The 26461-nt window shown below is 40.6% G+C and overlaps 1 protein-coding gene and 2 non-coding genes across 3 annotated transcripts; 2 read left to right on the top strand and 1 right to left on the bottom strand.

Annotated features, from left to right (window-relative positions):
* The first annotated feature begins 15315 nt into the window (after positions 1-15315).
* On the top strand, positions 15316-15423 carry LOC130938067 (small nucleolar RNA R71). The gene has a single exon (XR_009069249.1). It is a non-coding gene; the product is annotated as a small nucleolar RNA R71 (small nucleolar RNA).
* Positions 15424-20639: 5216 nt separating this feature from the next.
* LOC130937206 (small nucleolar RNA R71) lies at positions 20640-20746 on the bottom strand. Its single transcript, XR_009068435.1, has one exon. It is a non-coding gene; the product is annotated as a small nucleolar RNA R71 (small nucleolar RNA).
* Positions 20747-22069: 1323 nt separating this feature from the next.
* On the top strand, positions 22070-22552 carry LOC130934411 (uncharacterized). Its single transcript, XM_057863991.1, has one exon. The coding sequence runs from the start codon at positions 22070-22072 to the stop codon at positions 22550-22552; it is 483 nt and encodes a 160-aa protein (XP_057719974.1).
* Positions 22553-26461: the final 3909 nt, after the last annotated feature.

Genomic DNA, 26461 nt, shown 5'->3' with positions numbered 1-26461 from the left:
TCAAAAGGGTAAACACTTTGTACATATTCTTCTTTTTAATACTAATCAAATTTCTTTATTTTCTCTTTCTCGTTATAAAGCATATCCTAAAAAGTACCCCACCAAGGCGCATTAATTTATGCTCGGCAAAACGCAAAAAATCATTTGCCAAAGGCCATACGAGGTCGGCAAAGATGAAGCGACGAGGTTCAAATTAATGTGAGAAGTTATAAAAGTAACTCTGAAATGGCTCAAAAAGCCAAATAGAAAAGAAGTTACAAAAATAACTTAAAAAAGGCCGACCAAACAACGAAGTCGGACCTGACCAAAGGGGTACTCAAGGATCCCGATGTCCGAGAGTAAACTCGGACCCAAGAAAGAAGCTGGCAAAAGAACCAGGACTTCGAGAAACGCTAGCTAAAAAGTTGTTACCCAAAAACAACTAAAAAGCAAAAAGCGAGAAAGTCAAGGCGCTAGCTAAAAAGTTGTTACCCAAAAACAACTAAAAAGCAAAAAGCGAGAAAGTCAAGGCGCTAGCTAAAAAGTTGTTACCCAAAAACAACTAAAAAGCAAAAAGCGAGAAAGTCAAGGCGCTAGCTAAAAAGTTGTTACCCAAAAACAACTAAAAAGCAAAAAGCGAGAAAGTCAAGGCGCTAGCTAAAAAGTTGTTACCCAAAAACAACTAAAAAGCAAAAAGCGAGAAAGTCAAGGCGCTAGCTAAAAAGTTGTTACCCAAAAACAACTAAAAAGCAAAAAGCGAGAAAGTCAAGGCGCTAGCTAAAAAGTTGTTACCCAAAAACAACTAAAAAGCGAGAAAGTCAAAGCGCTAGCTAAAAAGTTGTTACCCAAAAACAACTAAAAAGCAAAAAGCGAGAAAGTCAAGGCGCTAGCTAAAAAGTTGTTACCCAAAAACAACTAAAAAGCAAAAAGCGAGAAAGTCAAGGCGCTAGCTAAAAAGTTGTTACCCAAAAACAACTAAAAAGCAAAAAGCGAGAAAGTCAAGGCACTAGCTAAAAGGTTGTTACCCAAAAACAACTAAAAAGCAAAAAGCGAGAAGTCAAAGCGCTAGCTAAAAAGTTGTTACCCAAAGACAACTAAAAAAGCAAAAAGCGGGAAGTCAAAACGCTAGCTAAAAAGTTGTTATCCGAGAACAACTAAAAAGCATAAAAGCGGAACAAGACAAATCGAAACACAAAGCATGGCATAATAAAGCTACAAGAGTAGCTAAAATAGCAGAACAGGTGTCCAAAATGTTTGCAGAAAACATCCAAAAAACAAAAAGCCCACAGGTCGGGCAAAAGCACAAAAAGTACAAAAAATTACAGAGGATCAAGGCCCTTTCCAGACTCCGCATCAACACCTGGCTGAAACATGGATATCGGGACTGCAGGAACAGCACCATCGCTTGGAACCTCCATACCAACTCTATCCTCGGCCAAAGGTGAAGTCGGGTTCACGACCGGAGCCTCGGGGTCGGACACCGGAGCCTTGGGGTCGGACATCGGAACCTCATCCTCAACAGGGACAGGAACAATCTTCCCCTCCACAACCATGTTATCCGTACTGAACAAACTGAGATCCAATTCGGGAGCAAGAACCCGGACCTGATCCCTCAAATTCACAAACATAGCATCCATACCCTTGGCCACATTATCTTCCAGCTCATAAAAGTCATCCCGAGCAGATTGCAGCTTCTCCTTCGTCTCCACAAGCTCAGCATACAGCTTGGTATAGTTCTCCGTCGCCACCCTCGCCATCTCCTCAGACGTCTTCGCCACCGCCACAGCCGCGGTAGCCCTAGTCTTCTCTTCCTCCAAAGACTCCTCCAGCTCGGCAATCCTAGCATCCTTCAGCTGACTAACCTTATCAAGCTCGGACCGGGCCTTCTCAAGTCGGGAGCTGGTCGCCCCAAGGGGAGCTTTCTTAAACTCCCGAGCAATGGCGGCATGAAGGCTAGCCATCCGAACACAACTCCGCGCCATATACTGAAAGTGATGCTCCATGGACGCATCATCAGTAGAAATAAAAGTCTGAGGAAGAATGTGCTGCTCAACCCAACCGAGAGCATCGAAATCCTTGTCATTGAAACCAGCAGGCTCTCGGGAAGTCTTCTGTTTCTTGGGGGGAGGACCCGAGGTCGAGGTCGGGGAAAGCTGACCGGGTCCGGAGGTCGGAGGATCCTGAGTTATAGCTCGGAACTGAGGGACCGGAATGGTCTTCGACCGAGTCTGAACACCAATTGTAGTCTTCTGCGGAGAAGGTCGGGGAGAAGCTTCAGCCTCGATATTCCGAGATGCCGCAGATTTCTTCGCTCGACGGAGAAACTTCATAGAATCAGCCTGAGAAGACATCTCTGCAGAAACGAAACAAAGAGGTTATCAAACAGAAAGATCAAAACAAAGTCAAAATATGAAAATGAAATCTCAAAAAGAGGTCGGGAACTACCTAACTCGGAACGGAGAAGGCTTGGATCTCCCAACATTTTCTTCGTATCCAAGTGAGGTGCCCGACCCCATAGACTGCTCAACACACCAACGAAAGCCTGTTCCACCTCATCTAGACTCTCGAAAGTGTACTTAACCGACACCACACTCTCTTGCCAACAAAGAGGAAACGAAGGCTCCCCACTCTCATCTAAGAAAAAAGGTCGGACATCTCCAACAGCCCGGACTTTGAAGTAATAGTTTTTGAAATCGTGAAACGACTCATCATACAAAGTGCAAAATTTCCTACCCTGGTTAGCCCTAAACGAAACCCAGGACACCTTCCCAGCACCCGACCCCGGCTTCGTCAGTACAAACAGATAAGAAAAAAGAGAAACAGAAGGGGAGACGCCTAAAATCTGACACAAAAGTTGGAAAAGCTTTAAAAACGCCCAAGAGTTCGGATGGAGTTGTGTAGGGGCAAGGTTACAAGACCAAAGGACCTCGGATTCCAGGTCGGTGAAAGGAAGACGGACACCTAGCTTGGAGAAGAAACAATCATAAGCATAGAAGAAAAGTTTCTCGGAACTCTCTAACGGCGGAAAACATACCCTCTCCTCGGACTCCGGGGCTGCTAACTCGTAATCCCGCTCAGACTCCCTGTTCTCACAAATACTACACTCCCTACGGAACCTAATCAGATACTCAGAATCTACAACAGACGGGACCCTTAAAGGAGCAGGATCTACCCAACCTAGACCACTCGGAATCTTGGTCGACATTGCTTGAAACACCTTTCGAGACATAAAAAAAATCTTGCCTACAAAGAAAGAATACAACAGCAAGACAAAAATCACACAAAGGCAAAAAAACCAAATTCAACAAAAACAAAAGAAAGCAAAGTTCTTTTACAAACAAGAAGGCAGCAACTCGAATAACAAAAATGGATCGGAGAAAAGAGTCCCCCACACACACATACAAAGCAATAGCGGCGCCTCTTTTCGGGGCAACCCGGGCATAGAAGATATCAGAAAAAAGAAGCGTACGAAGAATAAAAGCGAAAAAAGCAAACCTGGAAAAGAAGAAAGCGACGAGCTCCGACGAAAGGAAAAACGGCGGCGCAGAAAAGAACTCTGAAAAAACGCACAAAAAATGGAAGACGAAGAACAGAGAGAAAGAAGAGAAGATGCTCGAAAAGAAGTGATGAATAAACAAAGAAAAATGAAGAAAGGGGCAAATAAATAAAGCCTCCACAGAGCGCCGCACGGAAATCGAGGAAGAAAACGGTAACAAGCAATAAATGCTGAAACGACCGTTTTCAAATTTTGAAAAACTACTATGCCCGAGCTCGACCTTCCGAAAAAAGACGAACTCGGGCAGGGGCACTGTTCATACCCTGACCGAGCTCTCCAAACTCGGTAATGCTGATAGAAGGCCCGACCTCGACCCAAGGCCCACGTTCGAGGTCGGACCTCGGACAAACAGGCCAAAGAAAGGCCCATCAGAAGGAACTAAGCCCAAAACCTAAAGGCCGAAAGGGCCTGGGAAAGGCGGTTCCGCAAAGATAGAGATGAATCTCCCAAAAGATAAGATAAGATAAGAATATCTTATCCAGGGATGATCGCAGCCAACTACTATAAATACACTGGAGCACCCAGGTATAACGCATACTCTAATTCTACTTGATATCTGCTTGGACCCATGCTAACTTAAGCATCGGAGTGTCATTGCAGGTACAACCCCCCGCCGTTCAGCACAACCAGCTCGGGTCACAGACCCCCCACCTCGGGCCTTGCCAGAAGACCGAGCTACACGTTTCAGGTAACCCTCGGAACACTAAGTAAGTGATTTGGAGTGAAAATGCATAACTTCTTTAAATCAAGCAACCACCATGAAATTAATGTTAATCCATGAGGTTTGAGCTAATTTTAATTGAATTTTAATTGATTTATAAGCCTCTTGAATTTAGTGATACTTGGAGTGGTTGTTTTGGTTTATTGTAGGTGAAGAAAAGAAAAGAAAAGGAAAAGCGTGGCCTAAGAAGTGTAGCCCAAGGAAAGGAAAGTGTGGCAAAAGAGAGAAGAAGCGTGCCACATGCAAAGGGGGAGGCAACATTGCCCTCCACAAGGGCACACTACCCTCTAGGAGGGCAACATAAGATGACCAAGCAAGGAAGGCAACTCTGCCCTGCCCACTCCAAGGGCAGAGCACAAAATGTGCCTTGGAACCAAGAGGAAGAGAACCTTGCCCTGCCCTTGTGGAGGGCAGAATCGGGCTCTCCAAGGAAGAAATTCAAAGAAAAAATGTCACCCATGCATGCTACAAGGATCGAACAAGGGACCATGAGGAAGCTAGGCACTAAGGTCCACTACCGTGCCAAGAAACCAAGGAAATTATTGCAGCGTATGCTTCCTCCGTGTTTCGAACACAGGACGTGAAGGAAGGAACATTGCCCTGCCCTCTGCGCGGGCAGGGAAGAATCTTGTGGTTGGCGCACCAATTTTCGTCCCTGGCGCACCAAGTTTCGTCCCTGGCGCACCAAGTCTCGTTCCTGGCAGCATCAGCGCGCGCTACGCTCGTCTCTGGCAGCACCAACTTTTCCTGCCCTGCCCTTGGCGCGGGCAGGGCAGCACCTTGCGCACCAAGAAGCGAATTCTGCGCACCAACACGCACCAAGGCCGCACCAATCTCATGCACCAAGCATCAATTTTCTGCCCTGCCCTCCACAAGGGCAGGGCAGCCTCCTGGGAGCACTTTTCATGGGCCGAAAATTCAAATTAAAACCCCATTTTAATTCATTTCTTCACCAATTCAAAAGCCCATCCAAATCCAAAAATCCAAGAATAGAAAGTGTATAAATAGGAGTTAGTTTAATGTAATTAGGACTTTTTGCTTTGAGCTTTGAATTTTCACTTTTATTTTGAGCTTTTGAATATTTTCTTGGTGACTTGACTGAGAATTCTGAGAATTGGGGAGGAGAATTGATCTCTCTTCTTCCTCATTCTTGCCTGAGCATTTCTAATCTTCTGTTTCTGAGTTTTGGGTGTGAGAAATTGAGGAAATTCTGTCTCAATTCCCATTCAAATTCTCTTTACTTCTCTTTCTGCATAATTGAATCTATTTACATTTTCTTTACTGCTTCCTCTTCTAATTCTTGTCAATTGCTTTGTTAACTTGGATCTAGGAAGGCAAATAGAGATCTAGGCTCTGCTACCTAGTCTCTTGAGACCTGAGACCCAATTTTACTTTTGGTTCTTCTGTGAACCCTGCTGCACTTTAATTTCCTATTCTGTTTGAATTTCTGTTTGATCCAAATTCATCTTCTACTCAATTAATTGTTGCAATTTACTTTTTCTTCGTTTAGATCCTGCAATCCCACTCCTCAATTCCCTTTTACATTCAAGCAATTTACATTTCTTGCCATTTAAGTTACTGCAATTTACCTTTCTTGCACTTTAAGTTTCAGTCATTTAGTTTCTTGTTCTTTAAGATTCTGCAAGTTTACTTCCCTGCTTTATAATTTACTGCACATTTCCCTTTCCCCTTTACATTCTAAGCAATTTATCTTCTGTTAAACACCAATCACTCAACCAATACTTGATTCGCTTGACTAAACCAACCACTAAACTAAAATTGCTCAATCCTTCAATCCCTGTGGGATCGACCTCACTCCTGTGAGTTATTATTACTTGATGCGACCCGGTACACTTGCCGGTGAGTTTTGTGTTGGATCGTTTTCCACACATCAACATGCATCTCTGAAAGGTTGCTGGAGCATTGCACAGACCAAAAGGCATCCTCCTGTAGGCAAACACGCCAGAAGGGCAAGTAAATGCTGTTTTCTCTTGGTCCTGAGGATCTACTGCAATTTGGTTGTAACCTGAATAGCCATCCAAAAAGCAGTAATAATCATGACCAGCTAGTCTTTCTAGCATTTGATCTATGAATGGTAAAGAAAAATGATCCTTTCTGGTGGCTGTATTGAGCTTTCTGTAGTCAATACACATACGCCACCCTGTGACTGTTCTTGTAGGAACCAGTTCATTTTTTTTATTATGAACCACTGTCATGCCTCCCTTTTTGGGGACAACTTGGACAAGGCTCACGCAGGGGCTATCAGAAATAGGATAAATAATCCCAGCCTCTAGTAATTTAGTGACCTCTTTCTGCACCACCTCCTTCATGGCTGGATTTAGCCTCCTTTGTGGTTGGACCACTGGTTTGGCATTATCCTCCAACAGGATCTTGTGCATGCATCTAGCTGGGCTAATGCCCTTAAGATCACTTATAGACCACCCAAGAGCTGTCTTGTGTGTCCTTAGCACTTGAATCAGTGCTTCCTCTTCCTGTGGATTTAAAGCAGAGCTTATAATCACTGGAAAAGTGTCACCCTCTCCCAGAAATGCATACTTCAGGGATGGTGGTAGTGGTTTGAGTTCAGGTTTGGGAGGCTTATCCTCCTCCTGAAGAATTTTCGAAAATTCCTTTGTTTCCTCTGGTTCTTCTTGATCAGGTTGAGCATCCTTGAAGATGTCCTCAAGCTCTGATTCTAGGCTTTCAGTCATATTGATCTCTTCCACCAAAGAGTCAATAATGTCAGCGCCCATGCAGTCATTTGGTGTGTCTGGATGCTGCATAGCTTTTACAGCATTCAACTTGAACTCATCCTCATTGACTCTCAGGGTTACTTCCCCTTTTTGTACATCAATGAGGGTTCGTCCAGTTGCTAGGAAAGGTCTTCCTAGAATGAGAGTTGCACTCTTGTGCTCTTCCATTTCCAGCACCACAAAGTCAGTTGGAAAGGTGAATGGCCCAACCTTGACAATCATGTCCTCTATTATGCCTGATGGATATTTAATGGAGCCATCAGCAAGTTGGAGGCATATCCGGGTTGGTTTGACCTCTTCAGTCAACCCAAGTTTTCTGATAGTGGATGCAGGTATTAGATTGATACTTGCTCTAAGATCACACAGGGCTGTCTTGGTGCAAGCTCCTTCTAGTGTGCATGGTATCATAAAGCTTCCTGGATCTTGAAGCTTTTCTGGTAAGCTTTTTAGAATGACTGCACTGCATTCTTCAGTGAGAAATACTTTTTCAGTTTCTCTCCAATCCTTCTTATGACTTAAGATCTCTTTCATGAACTTAGCATAAGAAGGTATTTGCTCAAGTGCCTCTGCAAATGGAATCTTTATTTCAAGAGTCCTTAGATAGTCTGCAAAGCGAGCAAATTGCTTATCCTGTTCCGCTTGGCGGAGTTTCTGAGGATAAGGCATCTTGGCTTTATATTCTTCAACCTTAGTTGCTGCAGGTTTATTCCTTACAGAAGTGGTTGAAGAAGCTTTTTTAGAGGGATTACTGTCAGCACTCTCAGGTGTCTGATCCTCCCTTGGCGTCTGAACGCCAGGAATGGGTGAAGATTGGGTGTTTAACGCCAACTTCTCTCCCTTTTCTGGCGTTTGAACGCCAGAACTGGGCAAGGAATGGGCATTTAACGCCAGTTTTCCTCCCCTTTCTGGCGTTTGAACACCAAAAGTATTCCTCTCTGGGCTCTTACTGTCCTCAGAGGGATTTTGGATAGTGGTTTGGTTATCCTCTGTCAATTGTTCCTTATTTGGCTTTTTGCTACTTTGAGCAGTTGGTGCACGAAATTGCAATCACACTTTTGCAACTCCGCACAACTAACCAGCAAGTGCACTGGGTCGTCCAAGTAATACCTTGCGTGAGCAAGGGTCGATCCCACGGAGATTGTCGGCTTGAAGCAAGCTATGGTTATCTTGTAAATCTTAGTCAGGATATCAGAAATTATCAGAATTGATTGTAAAGAGCAAAAGAACATGAAAAAGGTACTTGTTTTGCAGTAGTGGAGAATAGGTTGAGGTTTGGAGATGCTCCATCTTCTGAATCTCTGCTTTCCTACTGTCTTCGTCTTCAAACACGCAAGTCTCCTTCCATGGCAAGCTGTGTGTAGGGTTTCACCGTTGTCAGTGGCTACCTCCCATCCTCTCAGTGAAAGCGATTGCATATGCTCTGTCACAGCATAGCGGAATTCATCTGTCGGTTCTCAATCAGGCCGGAATAGAATCCAGTGATTCTTTTGCGTCTGTCACTAATGCCCCGCCTTCAGGAGATTGAAGCACGTCACAGTCATTCAGTCATTGAATCCTACTCAGAATACCACAGACAAGGTTTAGACCTTCCGGATTCTCTTGAATGCCGCCATCAGTCCTAGCTTATACCACGAAGATTCCGATTAAAGAATCCAAGAGATAACTACTTAATCTAAGATAGAACAGAGGTGGTTGTCAGGCACATGTTCATAGTTGAGAATATGATGAGTGTCACAGATCATCACATTCATCCGGATTAAGAACAAGTATTATCTTGGAATGGAAGCAAGCATGATTGAATGAGAAACAGTAGTAATTGCATTAATCCATCAAGACACAGCAGAGCTCCTCACCCCCAACCATGGGGTTTAGAGACTCATGCTGTGGAGGTACACAAAGAAACGTGTAAAATGTTATGAGGTCATAAGGTACGGATACAATGTCAAAAGATCCTATTAATAGTAAACTAGTATCCTAAGGTTTTATAGAAATGAGTAAATGACAGAAAAATCCACTTCCGGGCCCACTTGGTGTGTGCTTGGGCTGAGCAATGAAGCAATTTCGTGTAGAGACCTTTTCTGGAGTTAAACGCCAGCTTTCATGCCAGTTTGGGCGTTTAACTCCAAGTTTTATGCCAGTTCCGGCGTTTAACGCTGGAATTTCTGTAGGTGACTTTGAGCGCCGGTTTGGGCCATCAAATCTTGGGCAAAGTATGGACTATTATATATTGCTGGAAAGCCCAGGATGTCTACTTTCCAATGCCGTTGAGAGCGCGCCAATTGGGCTTCTGTAGCTCCAGAAAATCCACTTCGAGTGCAGGGAGGTCAGAATCCAACAGCATCTGCAGTCCTTTTCAGTCTCTGGATCAGATTTTTGCTCAGAACCCTCAATTTCAGCCAGAAAATACCTGAAATCACAGAAAAACACACAAACTCATAGTAAAGTCCAGAAGAGTGAATTTTAATTAAAAACTAATAAAAATATACTAAAAACTAACTAAAAGATACTAAAAACATACTAAAAACAATGCCAAAAAGCGTACAAATTATCCGCTCATCAGCAGTGTTATTCAATGTCTTCCCACTCCTCAGTTGAACTGCTTGACATTCTTCTGTTATCTGTTTAGATATCTACTGTTTTGCTTGATTCAACTGCAGTTCTATGTTCTTGTTAGCAATTTTAGTTTCATGGAGCATCTCTTTAAATTCTGCTAACTGTTTTGTCATCAGGTGTAATTGTTGATTAAGCTCAATCATCTGATCTTGAGGATTAGGATCAGTGGCTACTGCCATGACTTCCTCTTTTGTAGAGAACTCATTGCTAGAGTATAAATGTTGATTTCTAGCAACAGTGTCTATAAGCTCTTGAGCCTCTTCAATTGTCTTCCTCATCTGTATAGATCCACCAGCTGAGTGGTCTAAAGATATCTGAGCTTTTTCTGTAAGCCCATAGTAGAAGATGTCTAACTGCACTCACTCTGAAAACATTTCAGAGGGGCATTTTCTTAGCATACCTCTATACCTCTCCCAGGCATTATAAAGGGATTCATTATCCTCTTGTTTAAAGCCTTGGATGTCCAGCCTTAGCTGTGTCATCCTCTTTGGAGGGTAAAAGTGATTCAGGAATTTGTCTGATAACTGTTTCCATGTCTTTATGCTTGCTGTAGGTTGGTTATTCAACCACCTATTAGCTTGATCTTTTACAGCAAATGGAAACAGTAATAGTCTGTAGACATCCTGATCCACCTCTTTATCACGTACTGTGTCAGCAATTTGTAAGAACTGTGCCAGAAATTCAGTAGGTTCTTCTTGTGGAAGACCGGAATACTGGCAGTTTTGCTGCACTATGATAATGAGTTAAGGATTTAGCTCAAAGCTGCTTGCTTTGATGGGAGGTGTACAGATGCTACTCCCATATGCAGCTGTAATGGGGTTAGCATATGACCCCAGAGTCCTCCTGGACTGTTCAATTCCACTTAGGTCCATAATGGATAAAGGGAAATGATATGGCTTGCAAGTAGATAAATATATTTATTTTTTTATTTTTTTTTATTTTTTTGACCGAAAATAATAAAATAAAATAAATGGAAAATAAAATCAAATTTCAAAAACTAAAAGAAAATAGGATCAAAGCAAATTGAAAACTGAATCAATTAGTCAATTAAAAATATTTTGAAATTAGCAATTGAGAAGATATGATTGAAAATTATTTTGAAAAAGATTTGATTTTTGAAATGAGGAGAGAGAAAAACAACAAAATGACACCAAACTTAAAATTTTTAGAAAATCAAACACTGATTTTCGAAAATTTTAAGGGAAAAACACAAAGAGGACACCAAACTTAGAATTTTTAAGGATCAAAAAGGGACTAAGGACATGCAAATTCGAAAATTAAAAGAAAAACAAAAGCATGCAATTGACACCAAACTTAAAATATGAAACTAGACTCAACTAAAAGACTCTAAACCAACAAAAATAAACAGTCCTAATCTAAGCAACAAGATAAGCCGTCAGTTGTCCAAACTCGAACAATCCCCGGCAACGGCGCCAAAAACTTGGTGCACGAAATTGCAATCACACTTTGCAATCCCGCACAACTAACCAGCAAGTGCACTGGGTCGTCCAAGTAATACCTTACGTGAGTAAGGGTCGATCCCACGGAGATTGTCGGCTTGAAGCAAGCTTTGGTTATCTTGTAACTCTTAGTCAGGATATCAGAAATTATCAGGATTGATTGTGAAAAGCAAAAGAACATGAAATAAGTACTTGTTTTGCAGTAATGGAGAATAGGTTGAGGCTTTGGAGATGCTCTGTCTTCTGAATCTCTGCTTTCCTACTGTCTTCTTCTTCAAGCACGCAAGGCTCCTTCCATGGCAAGCTGTATGCAAGGGTTTCACCATTGTCAGTGGCTACCTCCCATCCTCTCAGTGGAAATGTTCAATGCACCCTGTCACGGCACGGCTATCCATCTGTCGGTTCTCAATCAGGTTGGAATAGAATCCAGTGATTCTTTTGCGTCTGTCACTAACGCCCAGCCCTCAGGAGTTTGAAGCTCGTCACAGTCATTCAATCATTGAATCCTACTCAGAATACCACAGACAAGGTTTAGACCTTCCGGATTCTCTTGAATGCCGCCATCAGTTCTAGCTTATACCACGAAGATTCTGATTAAAGAATCCAAGAGATATCTACTTAATCTAAGGTAGAACGGAGGTGGTTGTCAAGCACACGTTCATAGTTGAGAATGATGATGAGTGTCACGGATCATCACATTCATCCGGTTTAAGAACAAGTAATATCTTAGAATGGAAGCAAGCATGATTGAATGAAAAACAGTAGTAATAGCATTAATCCATCAAGACACAGCAGAGCTCCTCACCCCCAACCATGGGGTTTAGAGACTCATGTCGTGGAAGGTACACAAGGAAACGTGTAAAGTGTCATGAGGTACAGATACAATGTCAAAAGATCCTATTAATAGTGAACTAGTAACCTAGGGTATACAGAAATGAGTAAATGACGTAAAAATCCACTTCCGGGCCCACTTGGTGTGTGCTTGGGCTGAGAATTGAAGCATTTTTGTGTAGAGACTCTTTCTGGAGTTAAACGCCAGCTTTGGTGCCAGTTTGGGCGTTTAACTCCAATTTTTATGCCAGTTCCGGCGTTTAACGCTGGAAATTCTGAGGGTGACTTTGAATGCCAGTTTGGGCCATCAAGTCTTAGGCAAAATATTGACTATCATATATTGCGGGAAAGCCCAGGATGTCTACTTTCCAACGCCATTGAGAGCGCGCCAATTGGGCTTCTGTAGCTCCAGAAAATCCACTTCGAGTGCAGGGAGGTCAGAATCCAACAGCATCTGCAGTCCTTTCAGTCTCTGAATCAGATTTTTGCTCAGGTCCCTCAATTTCAGCCAGAAAATACCTGAAATCACAGAAAAACACACAAGCTCATAGTAAAGTCCAGAAAAGTGAATTTTAACTAAAAACTAATTAAAATATACTAAAAACCAACTAAAATATACTAAAAACATACTAAAAACAATGCCAAAAAGCGTATAAATTATCCGCTCATCAAGCTATCTTCTTGCACTTTTATCTGTTTTACTGTATAATGATAGAATTAGTGGAATTTGATTTGTAATTGTTTTGAAGAGCTTATTTACTTTTTTTCAAGTGGGCAAGAATCATATAGTTGCATTTATTTATATATATATATAGTTTTGTATTGCATTTCATGAGTTTCTACATGTTCATACTTATCTACTTTATCTCCTTCAATTAAGTATGAGAACATGCTAATGTTTAAGTGTGGGGAGGTTGATAAACCACAATTTTATGGTTTATATTGTGTTTAATTGTGTGGTTTTATCATGATCCTTACCCACTTATTCATTAAATTAGCATGAAATTAATAATTCCTTCCTGAATTTATTACGTTTTAAAACTGCTTCCTAGAGACTTTAATTATGTATTTTTAACTCTCCTTTATTCCATTCGATGCCGTGATCTATGTGTTGAGTGTTTCAGACTTTACAGGGCATGAATGAGTTGGAGATTGGAAAGGAAGCTAGCAAAAGTGGAAGGAACACAAGAATTTGAGGAGATAACCAGCGAGAAGTGACGCGGTCGCATGGCTCATGCGACCGCGCGAAGGAGAGGAAATCGCAGTGACGCGGCCGCATGGCTCACGCGGCCGCGCGGAGTGGAAAAGCTCAAGTGACGCGGTAGCGTGGACGACGCGAACGCGTGGCATGGAAAAGCGCGAACGATGCGTCCGCATGGGTGACGCGATTGCGTGACATGTGCGATCTACATAATCTACAGAATTCACTGGGGGCGATTTTGGACCTTATTTCGACCCAGTTTTCGGCCCGGAACAGCAGACTAGAGCCAGAGAACATGCAGAAACAAAGAACAACATTCATTCTACACAGTTTTTAGTTTTTAGATCTAGTTTTATTCCTCCTCTAGGTTTTTCTCTCTAGTTTTTAAGATTTTAATTTTCAATTGGTCTTAGCATTGGAACATTGAGAAGAGTTATTTCCTCATCAAGACTTCGTCATTCTAGTTCGTTCTCTTAACTTGGTTTTATTCTTCCATGTTCTTTGCTTTGTTCAATTTTGTCATTTGAATACTTTTATGATTATTTAATACAAGAATTATTTCTTTCATTTTAATTCATTTTACCTTCCAATAATCATGTCTTCTTTCAATTCCCTTTCATATGTTATGGATTTATTATTTACAATGAGCGAGTAGTTTCCTCACTTGATGGGGAGTTGATTGAAAGGAACTCTTGAGTTGGAAGAATTGGAAGAGAAATTGTAATTGGGTTAACTGTTGGATTGCTATCTAGTCACTAACACCAATCCCTTTGAACTAAATGGGTTGCAACTCGTGAACAGATCTAGCATTCCAACTTGTTTGACTTTCCTTTACTTAGTAAAGGATAACTAAATAGAACAACCATTAATTATCAATTAATCTTGAAATCATTCCATCAATAATAGAGATTCCAACTAATCAACTCCCAGTCAAGGCTTTTATTCATATTATTCAAATTTCCTCGATTTAATTTTCCATCTACTTAACTCAACTTTTTGGAAACATCTGATTAATAAAATAGCACACTTTTCTGCAACTCGTTGGGAGACGACCTGGGACTCAACTCCCAGTAATTTTTAATTTAAATTCTCTGTGACATATTTCTAAATTGATAGGCAGATTTTCGGTGAGTTAAGAACTATACTTGCAACGTAACTATTTTAATAATTTTTAATTCACCAACTTCTGTGCTCCATCAGAGGTTCACCTTCCCAAGTCTCATTACCAAACAACTTGGCATTCAGCTTCATGATGGCTCCTAGATATTGAGCAACTTGCTCTGCAGTTACATCTTCATCCTCTTCAGAGGAAGAATAGTCTTCAGAGCTCATGAATGGCAGAAGGAGGTTTAATGGAATCTCTATGGTCTCTATATGAGCCTCAGATTCCTTTGGGTCCTCAATAGGGAACTCCTTCTTGCTTGAGAGATGTCCCATGAGGTCTTCCTCATTGGGATTCACGTCCTCTCCTTCCTCTCTGGGTTCGGCCATATTGATTATATCAATGGCCTTGCACTCTCTTTTTGGATTCTCTTCTGTATTACTTGGGATAGTACTAGGAGGGGTTTCAGTGATCTTCTTACTCAGCTGGCCTACTTGTGCCTCCAAATCTCAGAGACTAAATTTGCTAAATTAGAGTTATTTTGTTCAGAATTCTCTGTCTGTTGCTGAGAAGATGATGGAAAAGGCTTGCTATTGCTAAGCCTGTTTCTTCCACCATTATTAAAGCCTTATTGAGGCTTTTGTTGATCCTTCCATGAGAAATTTGGATGATTTCTCCATGATGAGTTATAGGTGTTTCCATAAGGTTCACCCATGTAATTTACCTCTGCTATTGCAGGGTTATCAGGATCGTAAGCTTCTTCTTCAGAAGATGCCTCTTTAGTACTGTTGGATGCGTTCTGCCATCCATTCAGACTTTGGGAAATCATGTTGACTTGCTGAGTTAACACTTTGTTCTGAGTCAATATGGCATCCAGAGCATCAATTTCAAGAACTCCCTTCCTCTGAGGCGTCCCATTATTCACGGAATTTCTCTCAGAAGTATACATGAATTGATTATTTGCAACCATGTCAATAAGTTCTTGAGCTTCTGCAGGCATTTTCTTTAGGTGAATGGATCCAACTGCAGAATGGTCCAATGACATCTTAGAGAACTCAGACAGACCATAATAGAATATATTCAAAATGGTCCATTCTGAAAGCATGTCAGGAGGACACCTTTTGGTCATCTGCTTGTATCTTTCCCAAGCTTCATAGAGGGATTCACCATCTTTTTATTTGAAGGTCTGAACATCCACTTTAAGCTTGCTCAGCTTTTAAGGAGGAAAGAACTTAGCCAAGAAGGCCGTGACCAGCTTATCCCAGGAGTCCAGGCTATCCTTAGGTTGTGAGTCCAACCATGTTCTAGCTCTGTCTCTTACAGCAAAAGGGAAAAGCATGAGCCTGTAGACTTCAGGATCTACTCCATTCGTCTTTATAGTCTCACAGATCTGCAAGAACTCAGTTAAAAACTGATAGGGATCTTCTGATGGAAGTCCATGGAATTTGCAGTTCTGTTGCATTAGAGCAACTAGTTGAGGTTTCAGCTCAAAATTGTTTGCTCCAATGGTAGGGATTGAGATGCTTCTTCCATCAATCTTGGAAGTAGGTGTAATGTAATAACCAAGCATCCTCCTTGAATTATTATTTTCGGCTGTCATCTCCTCTTCCTTTTCGAAAATTTCTGTAAGGTTGTCTTTGGATTGTTGTAATTTAGCTTCTCTTAGTTTCCTCTTCAGAGCCCTTTCAGGTTCAGGATCTGCTTCAACAAGAATATTCTTGTCCTTGCTCCTGCTCATATGAAAAAGAAGGGAACAGAAAATAATAATAGGGATCCTCTTTACCACAGTATAGAGATTTCCTTGTGTGAGTAAAAGAAAAGAATAATAAGAGAAGGGGGAGAAAAACTCGAACACAGAGAGGAAGATGGGGTTCGAATTTTGGGTGGAAGAGAAGTGTTAGTAGATGAATAAATAAATAGAAGGAGATGAGAAAGAGAATAATTTAAAAATTAAGTAAAATAAAAATAAAATTTAAAGTTAAAATTTGAAAATAAAAATTGAAACTAAATTAAATTAAAATTTAAAACAACTAGTTAATTAAAATTGAATTTTGAAAAAGAGGGAAGGGATTTTCGAAAATTAGAGAGAGAGAGAGAGAGTTAGATTGTTTTGAAAAAGATAAGAATCAATCAAAAGATAAGATTAATTGAAAAAGATTTGAAATTCAAATTTGAAAAGATAAGAAGTTAGAAAAGATATTTTAAAATCAAATTTTTGAAAAAGATAAAATTTTGAAAAAGATATGATATAAAAGATATCATAAAAAGATATAATTAAAAAATATATAGTTAAAAAGATTTGATTTTTAAAATTAAAATTGATTACTTGACTAACAAGAAACTAAAGATATGATTCTAGAATTTAAAGATTGAACCTTTCTTAACAAGAAAGTAACAAACTTCAAATTTTTGAATCAATCCCATTAATTGTTAGCATAAGTTTCGAAAATTTTGAAATAAAATTAAGGGAAATATTTTGAAAATAATTTTTTTGAAATTTTCAAAAATAAAAAAAAATAAAAAAGATTTGATTTTTGAAATTGAAAATTTGACTTGACTTACAAGAAACAACTAATTTTAAAATTTTTTCACTAAATCAACTCAAATTTTTGAAAATTTGAGAGAAATAAGGAAAAGATATTTTTTTGATTTTTTTGAATTTAATGATGAGAGAGAAAAACACAATTATGACCCAAAACATGAAAATTCTGGATCAAAACCAATGATGTATGCAAGAACACTATGAATGTCAAGATGAACACCAAAAACACTTTGAAAATTATGATGAACATCAAGAACATATTTTTGAAAAATTTTTGATGCAAAGAAAACATGCAAGACACCAAACATAGAAATCTTTAATGTTTAGACACCATGAATGCAAAAATGGACATAAAAAACAATAAAAGACACAAAACAAGAAAATATGAAGATCAAACAAGAAGACTGGCCAAGAACAACTTGAACGGCATGAAGAATGCAATGCATGAATTTTTGAAAAATGCACAAATTTTTAAAACATGCAATTGACACCAAACTTAAAAATTGACTCTAGACTCAAACAAGAAACACAAAAATATTTTTGGTTTTATGATTTTATTAATTTTTTTTTTATTTTTTCGAAAATTAATTGGGAAAAACGAAAAAGAAAAACCTCTTTTGTATTATTTACCTAATCTGAGCAACAAGATGAACTGTTAGTTGTCCAAACTCGAACAATCTTCGGCAGCGGCGCCAAAAACTTGGTACGCGAAATTGTGATCCCTGGTAATGGCTCCGAAAACTTGGTGCTCTAACCTTAATTCATAATTTGTCACAACTCCGTGTAGCTGACCAGCAAGTGCACTGGGTCGTCCAGGTAATACCTTACGTGAGTAAGGGTCGATCCCACGGAGATTGTTGGTATGAAGCAAGCTATGGTCATCTTGTAAATCTCAGTTAGGCGGATAATAAATGGTTATGGAGTTTTTGAATAATAATAATAACTAAACAGAAATTAAATACAGAAATACTTATGTAGATCATTGGCGGGAATTTTAGATAAGTGTACGGAGATGCTGTATTCCTTTTAAATCTCTGTTTTCCTACTGTTTTCCTTCAATCCTTCTTACTCCTTTCCATGACAAGCTGTATGTAGGGCATCACCGTTGTCAATGGCTACATCCCATCCTCTTAGTGAAAAAAGTCCAAATGCTCTGTCACAGCACGGCTAATCATCTGTCGGTTCTCGATCATGTCGGAATAGAATCCCTTGATTCTTTTGCGTTTGTCATCACGCCCAACAATCGCGAGTTTGAAGCTCGTCACAGTCATTCAATCCTCGAATCCTACTCGGAATACCACAGACAAGGTTTAGACTTTCCGGATTCTCATGAATGCCGCCATCAATCTAGCTTATACCACGAAGACTCTGATCTCACGAAATGGAAGGCTCGGTTGTCAGGCGAGGGCAACCATGCATCGTGCATCAGGAATCCAAGAGATACTTACTCTTGCTTTCGCTTGTAGAACGGAAGTGGTTGTCAGGCACGCATTCATAGGGATGGATGATGATGAGTGTCACGGATCATCACATCCATCAGGTTGAAGTATGAGTAATATCTTAGAATAGAAATAAGCTTGAATTGAATAGAAAATAGTAGTAATTGCATTGAAACTCGAGGTACAGCAGAGCTCCACACCCTTAATCTATGGTGTGTAGAAACTCTACCGTTGAAAATACATAAGTTATGAAGGTTCAGGCATGGCCGAATGGCCAGCCCCCAAAACATGATCACAGGATCAAAAATACAATCCAGGATTAAAATACAATATTAAAATATCCTATTTATACTAGACTAGCTACTAGGGTTTACAGAAGTAAGTAATTGATGCAGAAATCCACTTCCGGGGCCCACTTAGGTGTGTCGTTGGCTGAGTTTTAGCTTTCCACGTGTAGAGGCTCCTTTTGGAGTTGAACGCCAAGCTGTAACGTGTTTTTGGCGTTTAACTCTGGTTCGTGACGTGTTTCTGGCGTTTGACTCTAGAATGCAGTGTAGAACTGGCGTTGAGTGTCAGTTTGCGTCGTCTAATCTCAAATAAAGTATACACTATTATATATTGCTGGAAAGCCCTGGATGTTTACTTTCCAACGCCGTTGAGAGCGCACCATTTGGAGTTCTGTAGCTCCAGAAAATCCATTTCGAGTACAGGGAGGTCAGAATCCAACAGCATCAGCAGTCCTTTGTCAGCCTTTTATCAGAGTTTTGCTCAGGTCCCTCAATTTCAGCCAGAATTTACCTGAAATCACAGAAAAACACACAAACTCATAGTAAAGTCCAGAAATATGAATTTATCATAAAATCTAATAAAAACATCTCTAAAAGTAGCTAGATTCTACTAAAAACATACTAAAAACAATGCCAAAAAGCGTATAAATTATCCGCTCATCACACGTGTATGCGTGGACTTCCAAAATCAACATTCGACGCGTACGTGTTGCTAGAAGACCTTCTTGGAAAAGAACGCAGTGCTCTTTGAAAGAGAGCATAGTGGCTACATGGGAGCGTAGCGCTCCTTGCAAGAACGTAGCGCCAATTTTGTTCCCTGTTTTGTCCCTCTTTTGTTCTTTTTCACCTGAAATTTCAGCCAAAACTCATTTCAAAGCAATGTTCCATAAATTAATCATATAGCTAATATAATTGCATCCTTGAATAAGATTTTACCAATTCTATGGTCCTTTTAAATAAGAGAAGAGAGGTAAATGACATAAGTCATCACTAGCTTTCTTTACATTCTGTTAATCCCCATTCCCATTTACAATTAAGTTATTTATATTTCTGCACTTTACATTCTTGCCATTTTCTTTTCTGCAGTCTAATGCTTCTCTTTACTTTTGAGTCATTTACATTTCTGCTTATTTACAATTCTGCAATCACAATCCACATTGCTCAGCTTGACTAGTTACCCGTTGATTAAAATTGCTCAAATCTACTAATATCTGTGGATATGATCCCACTCCTAGTGGGTTATTACTTGACGATATTTGGTGTGCTTGCCAAAGAACGGATTCATTTTATATGGGGAGTGAATTCGACTCATCAAGTTTTATGGTGCCGTTGCCGGGGATTGGTTTGAATTTGATAATGATTAAATTGATGGGTAGCTAGATTAAGCATTTTAATTACCTTGTTAATTTTTTTTAGTTCTTTAAATTTCTCCTTTTCTATTTTATTTTATTTTTACGTTGATCATTGTTCATACTTCCATTTTTCTTACTGATCTATTAACTGTTTGATTAATTGCACCAATCAAACTAACCATCAGTCTTAACAAGGAGTGATTCCTTCACTTGTCCTCGGCCTGCTGTTTGTTGAATGTTTGACAGGTAGGAGAGGAGAAACTTTATCCTCTTTTGATAGTGAACCTGAGAGAACTTTCCTGAGATTAAGGAGGGAAGCAAGAGGCAAAGGAATATTTGGAGAGGAAGTAGTGGAGGAAGATCTGGGAGCTACTATGGAGGAAGAGGTGTAAAACCATATTGGAGTAGATGCTGGCAACCATATTGGGCAAGAGAGGAGAGTCTTAGGCTCCTACATCAACCCAAATCCAGGAAACTCTGGCAGCAGCATTTTAAAGCCAACAATCCATGCCAACAACTTTGAGTTGAAACCTCAACTCATCACACTTGTCCAGAATAATTATTCATATGGAGGGGGTGCCCAAGAGGACCCAAACCAACATCTCACTACATTCTTGAGGATTTATGACACTGTAAAGTCCAAAGGTATACACCCTAACACCTATAAACTACTTTTGTTCCCTTATTCTCTCAGAGATAAAGCAGTAAAATGGTTGGAAGCATTTCACAAGGAGAGCTTAACAACTTGGGATGAGGTTATGAACAAATTTCTAGCAAGATTCTACCCTCCACAGAGAGTCAATAGACTGAGAGCTGAGGTGCAAACCTTTAGACAGCAAGATGGTGAAACACTTTATGAGGCCTGGGAGAGGTTCAAAGACTTAACAAGGAAGTGCCCTCCTAATATGTTCAACGAATGGGTTCAACTACATATCTTCTATGAAGGACTATCATATGAAGCAAAGAAAGTTGTAGACCACTCTTCAGGGGGTTCACTTAACAAGAAGAAAACCATTGAAGAAGCCATAGATGTTATAGAGACTGTAGCTGAAAATGAGTATTTTTATGCTTCAGAAAGGGCTCAAAAGAAAGGAGTGCTGGAGATCAATTCTATGGATGCCTTGTTGGCACAGAACAAGATGATTGCAGCACAACTAGAAGCCCTAATAAAGAAGATGGAGACAAGCCAAGTCTCAGCTGTCCAAAATCAAGCACCACCACAAGAAGAAGATGCACCAGAAGCTGAATGCGAATAGGAGTAGGCAAATTATATGAACAATTCTTCTAGACCACCATATAATCCAAACTCCAAGACATATAACCCAGTTTAGAAGAACCACCCAAATTTTGGGTGGGGAAACTAACAAAGCCACAACCAAGATCATAACAAACCATACCCATCCAACCAACACAACAACCACAACCCCAACCATCAACCAAGCAACAACAAACCCTATTATAACTCACAACATACACCCTTCCATAACTCATAAAATGCATCATATCACCCCACCCAACAGACACACAACAACCACCATCAAGATACATCAGCCTCAACCATGCAACCATGTGAAATCAGCAGCAATTTTGCAAAATTAGAGGCCGCAATAGCACAACTGTCATCATAGCTGACAGGAACTATTTCCACTGTTCTGGAGAGACAACTATAGGCTGAAAGAAAGATAGATGCAAACCAAGAAGATTTCAGATCAAACATAAGGAATCAAGGCGCAGTAATCTCAAAATTAGAAGTACAAGTAGGGAGCTTATCTAAGCAAATACCAATTCCCACACATACATTTCCTAGTGATACCATGGACAACCTAAGACGGGAATGCAAAGCCATCACATTGAGAAGCGAAAAAGTTGTAGAAGAAGCATCCTCAAGTCAAAGTAACCAAGAAAAAGAAGTTACAAAGGAGCCTAAAACCAATAAAGAAGAGGAGACCCCTGCACCATCTTCATCAAAGCAAGTCCTAAAGTCTTATGTGCCACATGCACCCTATCTACAAAAGCTGAGGAAGGATGGAAAAGACGGCCAATTCTCTAGATTCCTAGAAATCTTCAAGAAGCTCTAGATCAACATACCCTTTGCTGAGGCATTAGAGCAAATGTCACTATATGCCAAATTTTTAAAGGAGCTCATGACAAGGAAGAGGAACTGGGGTGAAAAGGAAACCATAGTGCTAACTGAAGAGTGCAGTGCCATCATACAAAAGAAGCTTTCTCAAAGATGAAAGATCGTGGGAGCTTCCAAATTCCCTGCCTCATAGGTAATATCAACATTGAGAAAGCATTGTGCAATCTGGGGGTCAGCATCAACCTCATGTCCTTGGTAATGATGAAGAAGATGAGGATTGAGGAGGCCAAACCAACTAGAATAGCACTCGAATTGGCTGAGAGAACATTCAAATTCCCCCATGGTGTAGTGGAGGATTTATTGGTAAAAGTGGGAGAGCTCATCTTCCCAGCTGACTTTGTTGTGCTTGACATGGAGGAAGAACCCAACACATCAATCATCCTAGGAAGGCCATTCTTAGCTACTGCTAGAGTTATTATTGATGTTCAAAAAGGGGAGCTAGTCTTGATATTGCATGAGGAGAAGATGGTCTTTAATGTCTTCAAGGCCATGAGTTACCCCAAGGAACCCATTGGAAAATGCATGATGGTGGATACAATTGAATATCTCGTTCAAGGAGTCCTAGAGGAAGAATAATGTGAAGTAATCAAAGAGTAAGATCAACAAGCTCCATGTGGTGAACTACCACTAGATACTATGGAAGAACCAATCATGCTGGACAAGACAAGTAAAATGGAAGTGGAGGCACCAAAATTGGAACTAAAAGCTCTGCCTCCAAGCTTGAAATATGCTTACTTGGGTAACAAAAATACATACCCAGTGATCATCAACTCAAGTTTGAATGAAGAACAAGAAGAGGAACTAATCCAAGTGCTGAAACAACACAAGGATGCTATAGGATGGACACTTGCTGACCTAAAGGGAATCAACCCTTCAATGTGCATGCACAAAATCCTACTTAAAGAAGATGCAAAGCCCTCAAGACAGCAACAGAGGAGGTTAAATCCAACAATGAATGAGGTAGTCCAGAAAGAGGTATTAAAATTGTGGCAAGCTGGGGTAATTTACCCTATCTCAGATAGCCCTTGGATAAGCCCAGTGTAAGTAGTTCCTAAGAAAGGAGGGATCACTGTTGTGCCAAATGAGAAGAATGAAAAGAATACATACACCCTTCACCTTCCTTTCTTCTTTCACCTTTTACCACCTCTCTTCCCCTACTTTCTTTCTTCTTTTTCTTGATTGGGACAGTCAAGCCCTAAGTTTGGTGCTGGAGCAAAACCTTGTTTTGCTTGCTCTTTCTTGCAACCCCCATTTTTTTCACTCTCTCTCAACCTAATGGCACCACCAAAAAGCTCAGCCTCAAAGAAAAGAAAAACCAAGGAACCAACCTCTGGATCCTCAAGCTCTTTCAATGACTACAAGTTCCTCTTCGCATTCAACCAAAATCAATTCTATGGTTGGGTGAGTGAGAGGGAGATCATTCCAGAAGTTAGGTTTCAACTAGAGAGGAATGAGCATCTTAAAATCAACATTGAGATCAACAATAGGGGTTGGTCACTTCTATGCAACCCACCAAGGAAAGTGGTGGAGAGCTTGGTGAGGGAATTCTATGCTAACGCAGTACCTCAACCAGGACAACAATATGGCTACATTAGCTATGTAAGGGGGAAGTCCATTGACTACAGCCCCTCTAGTATAGAAAGAATGCTAATGGTAAAGAGGACAAGCTCCACTCAGAGCTATGAAGAAAGAATGAAGTAGCAAGACCCTGGGTTTGATGAGATCCTAACTGAAATCTGTGTGCTAAATGTGCATTGGATAAATGATAAGGATGGGATACCCAACCAATTGAGGAGAAGAGATTTGAACCCCCAAGCTAGAGGGTGGCTGGAATTTGTGAGGAGGTCCCTAATCCCCACATCCAACACTTCAGAGGTGACCAAAGAGAGAGCTGTGCTCATCTACAGCATCATGAAAGGAGAAAATGTCAACGTGGGGGAGATGATCGCCAACAACATCAACAAAGTGCTGAAAAGCACCAGTGACAACACAAGGTTGGCATTCCCCAGCATTATACAGAGGCTATGTGATGAGGCTGGAGTTGAAAGGATAATTGATGAGGTGCTTGTGAAGCAAGACAAATTCATAACTACCAAAAAAATGGCCAAGGTGGTGGCTGTTCACCCACTGAACAGGGCCAGAGAACGAAGAGCTCATGCTCATGGACCACAACAACAACAAAAAGAGGAAGAGGTAGAAGAGCAACCTCACTTCCTGGCACTTCAACCACCACACTACCAATATCAGCAATTTCCAGAGGGATTCAACTGGGAACAATTGCAAGGAGATGTACACCAAATGAAGGGAGACCTACACCACTTGAGAGAAGATGTCAGTTAACTCAAGGAAACTCAGCAACAACAATGGAGCCAAGTCAACCAAAACATTCAACAACTCCAAGGTAATTGGGAGCATATGAGGAAGGAGCAGCAAGAACAATTTGAATAGGGAGAGGTGCGAAGTGCACTGGACAAAATAGTAAAGTAAGGCAAGTGGCAACAGAGGAACTTGGTTGAATTCATAAATCTCTATGATGCCAGAACCATATCCAGGAGGCAGTATGACATCAATATACAAGCGAAGCTGAATCACTTGTGTAACGTCGTAGCCGCTCTAAACCCAAGATACCCAACCTTCATGCAAGGAATGGAAGAGCTAAGTGCAAGACAAGAGGAAATCATAGCCAAACATAAAAAAGATGAAAGGAACTACATGAGGAGGCTAGGATTTTGGAAGCCCAAGGATGCCAAAGCACAAGAAGGTTCCTCCAAACCAGATGAAGGTGGCTCCTCCAAGCCAGAAGAAGGACAAAGGAAAGGGGCCAATGAACTAAAGATGAAGATGCTCAAGTTTGTTGAGTCCCATGGTTGACACTTTCTAATTTCTGAAATCCTGTTTTAAGTTTTTGTTTAATTTACTCTTTAAATAAGTAATCATGCTAGGATAGTTTATGTTTTATGCTTAGTTTTATTTCCTGTTTGAAGTCTTTGTGAGTCTTTAAGTTTACAAGAAAGAAAATGCCATGTATTTCAAGTCTTTATTTCAACATAAATAAAAGTAGAGCTTGTCTCCATAAGAGTTACTGTGAGTTGTGCAAAAATAATAAGAGAGACCAAGGCCAAGAGAGATCATCAAACAAACTAAAAAGTAAGAAACTAAGTGTAGAACCTTGGATGAACTAAAAAGAAAATGAGTCATGGAAGAGCAACTAGTCCTAGAAGGTATAACAAGGGAAGGTTAAGGGGTGTTCCTTGAATATCCATAGAACCAAGAGGTAGTAAGCAATAAAGGCCCAAGGCTCTGAGCATCAACTACTGGGATGGAGAAAGAAACAGTAAAAAGCTCAAAAAGAATTAAAGATCTTAGTAGATGCTTGTGGTGAAGATGTGTCAAGAAGAGACCTGGGCAAGTAAATTCTTAGGGGTGTCTCAACACCTAGTACCCTAAAACCAATTGGTTTAGGAGTGCTAATTGAAAGCCTAATTAAAGGGTCGTCTTGAGACAAAACACTTAGAGTCGTGGTCAAGAAAGCAAAATAACCCTTGCTACTTCAAGGTGACAATCAATAGAAAAGACCCCTAAAGCCTATACCTGAAAGAACCCTCAAGGATCCAAGAGCTTTTCATGACATTAAAACATTCATACATGTGTTGAACACTTAGTTTTACTCTTAGTTGTATTGCAATCATTCAAAGCCAAGGCCTCAAGTTATAAAGGCTTACTCACATTGATTTGCTTGGGACAAGCAAAGCTTGAGTTTGGTGTTATGATGACTTGCATCATCTACCCTTCTTTCTTGCATAAAGAAGACCATAAAAGAGCATAAATCTCATTTGATCAGTACAATTCATGCATTATTTGATGAATATTATGGTACACTACCTTGAGATGTGTTGTGCTGAATTTCAGGTGAAAAAGGCATAAAAAGTGGGTAGAAAACAAACAAGAAGCTAGGCGTGTGAAACTGGCATGCCACTTGGGAGAAAATGCCACAAAAATGCACTGGCATGGCACGCCAGGAGCTAGGCGTGGCACGCCAGTACTAAGGTCTAGAGAAGAAGTCCAAGCATGCATGTGGGCGTGGCATGCCAGGAACTGGGCGTGGCACGATAATACAAAGTTCCAGAGAGCAACAATGGAGGACACAAAAGGGGCGTGGCACGCCAGGTTGGGCGTGGCACGCCTGACCCACCAACTACTATGGGCGTGCCACTTGAGCAAAAGGGGCATGGCATGCCAACTCACCATTCCAAGAAGAACCTCCACTATGGCGTGCCACTTGGTATCGAAGGCGTGGCACGCCAGCTCCAAGAAGTCACTTGGGCGTGCCACTTGAGAACCCAGGCGTGGCACGCCAAGCTTGAAGAGTTCACAAATCCATGGGCGTGCCACTTGAACAGCATGGCGTGGCATGCTGGTACAATAATCCAGAGAAGGGGCTGAAGGCAATGAAAGACTGGGCGTGCCACTTGAAGTCGAAGGTGT

The sequence above is a fragment of the Arachis stenosperma genome, chromosome 6 (assembly GCF_014773155.1).
Source record: "Arachis stenosperma cultivar V10309 chromosome 6, arast.V10309.gnm1.PFL2, whole genome shotgun sequence".
Classification (NCBI taxonomy): Eukaryota; Viridiplantae; Streptophyta; class Magnoliopsida; order Fabales; family Fabaceae; genus Arachis; species Arachis stenosperma.
The sequence above is the reverse complement of the archived record's forward strand: the minus strand, read 5'-3'. Positions and strand labels throughout refer to the sequence as shown.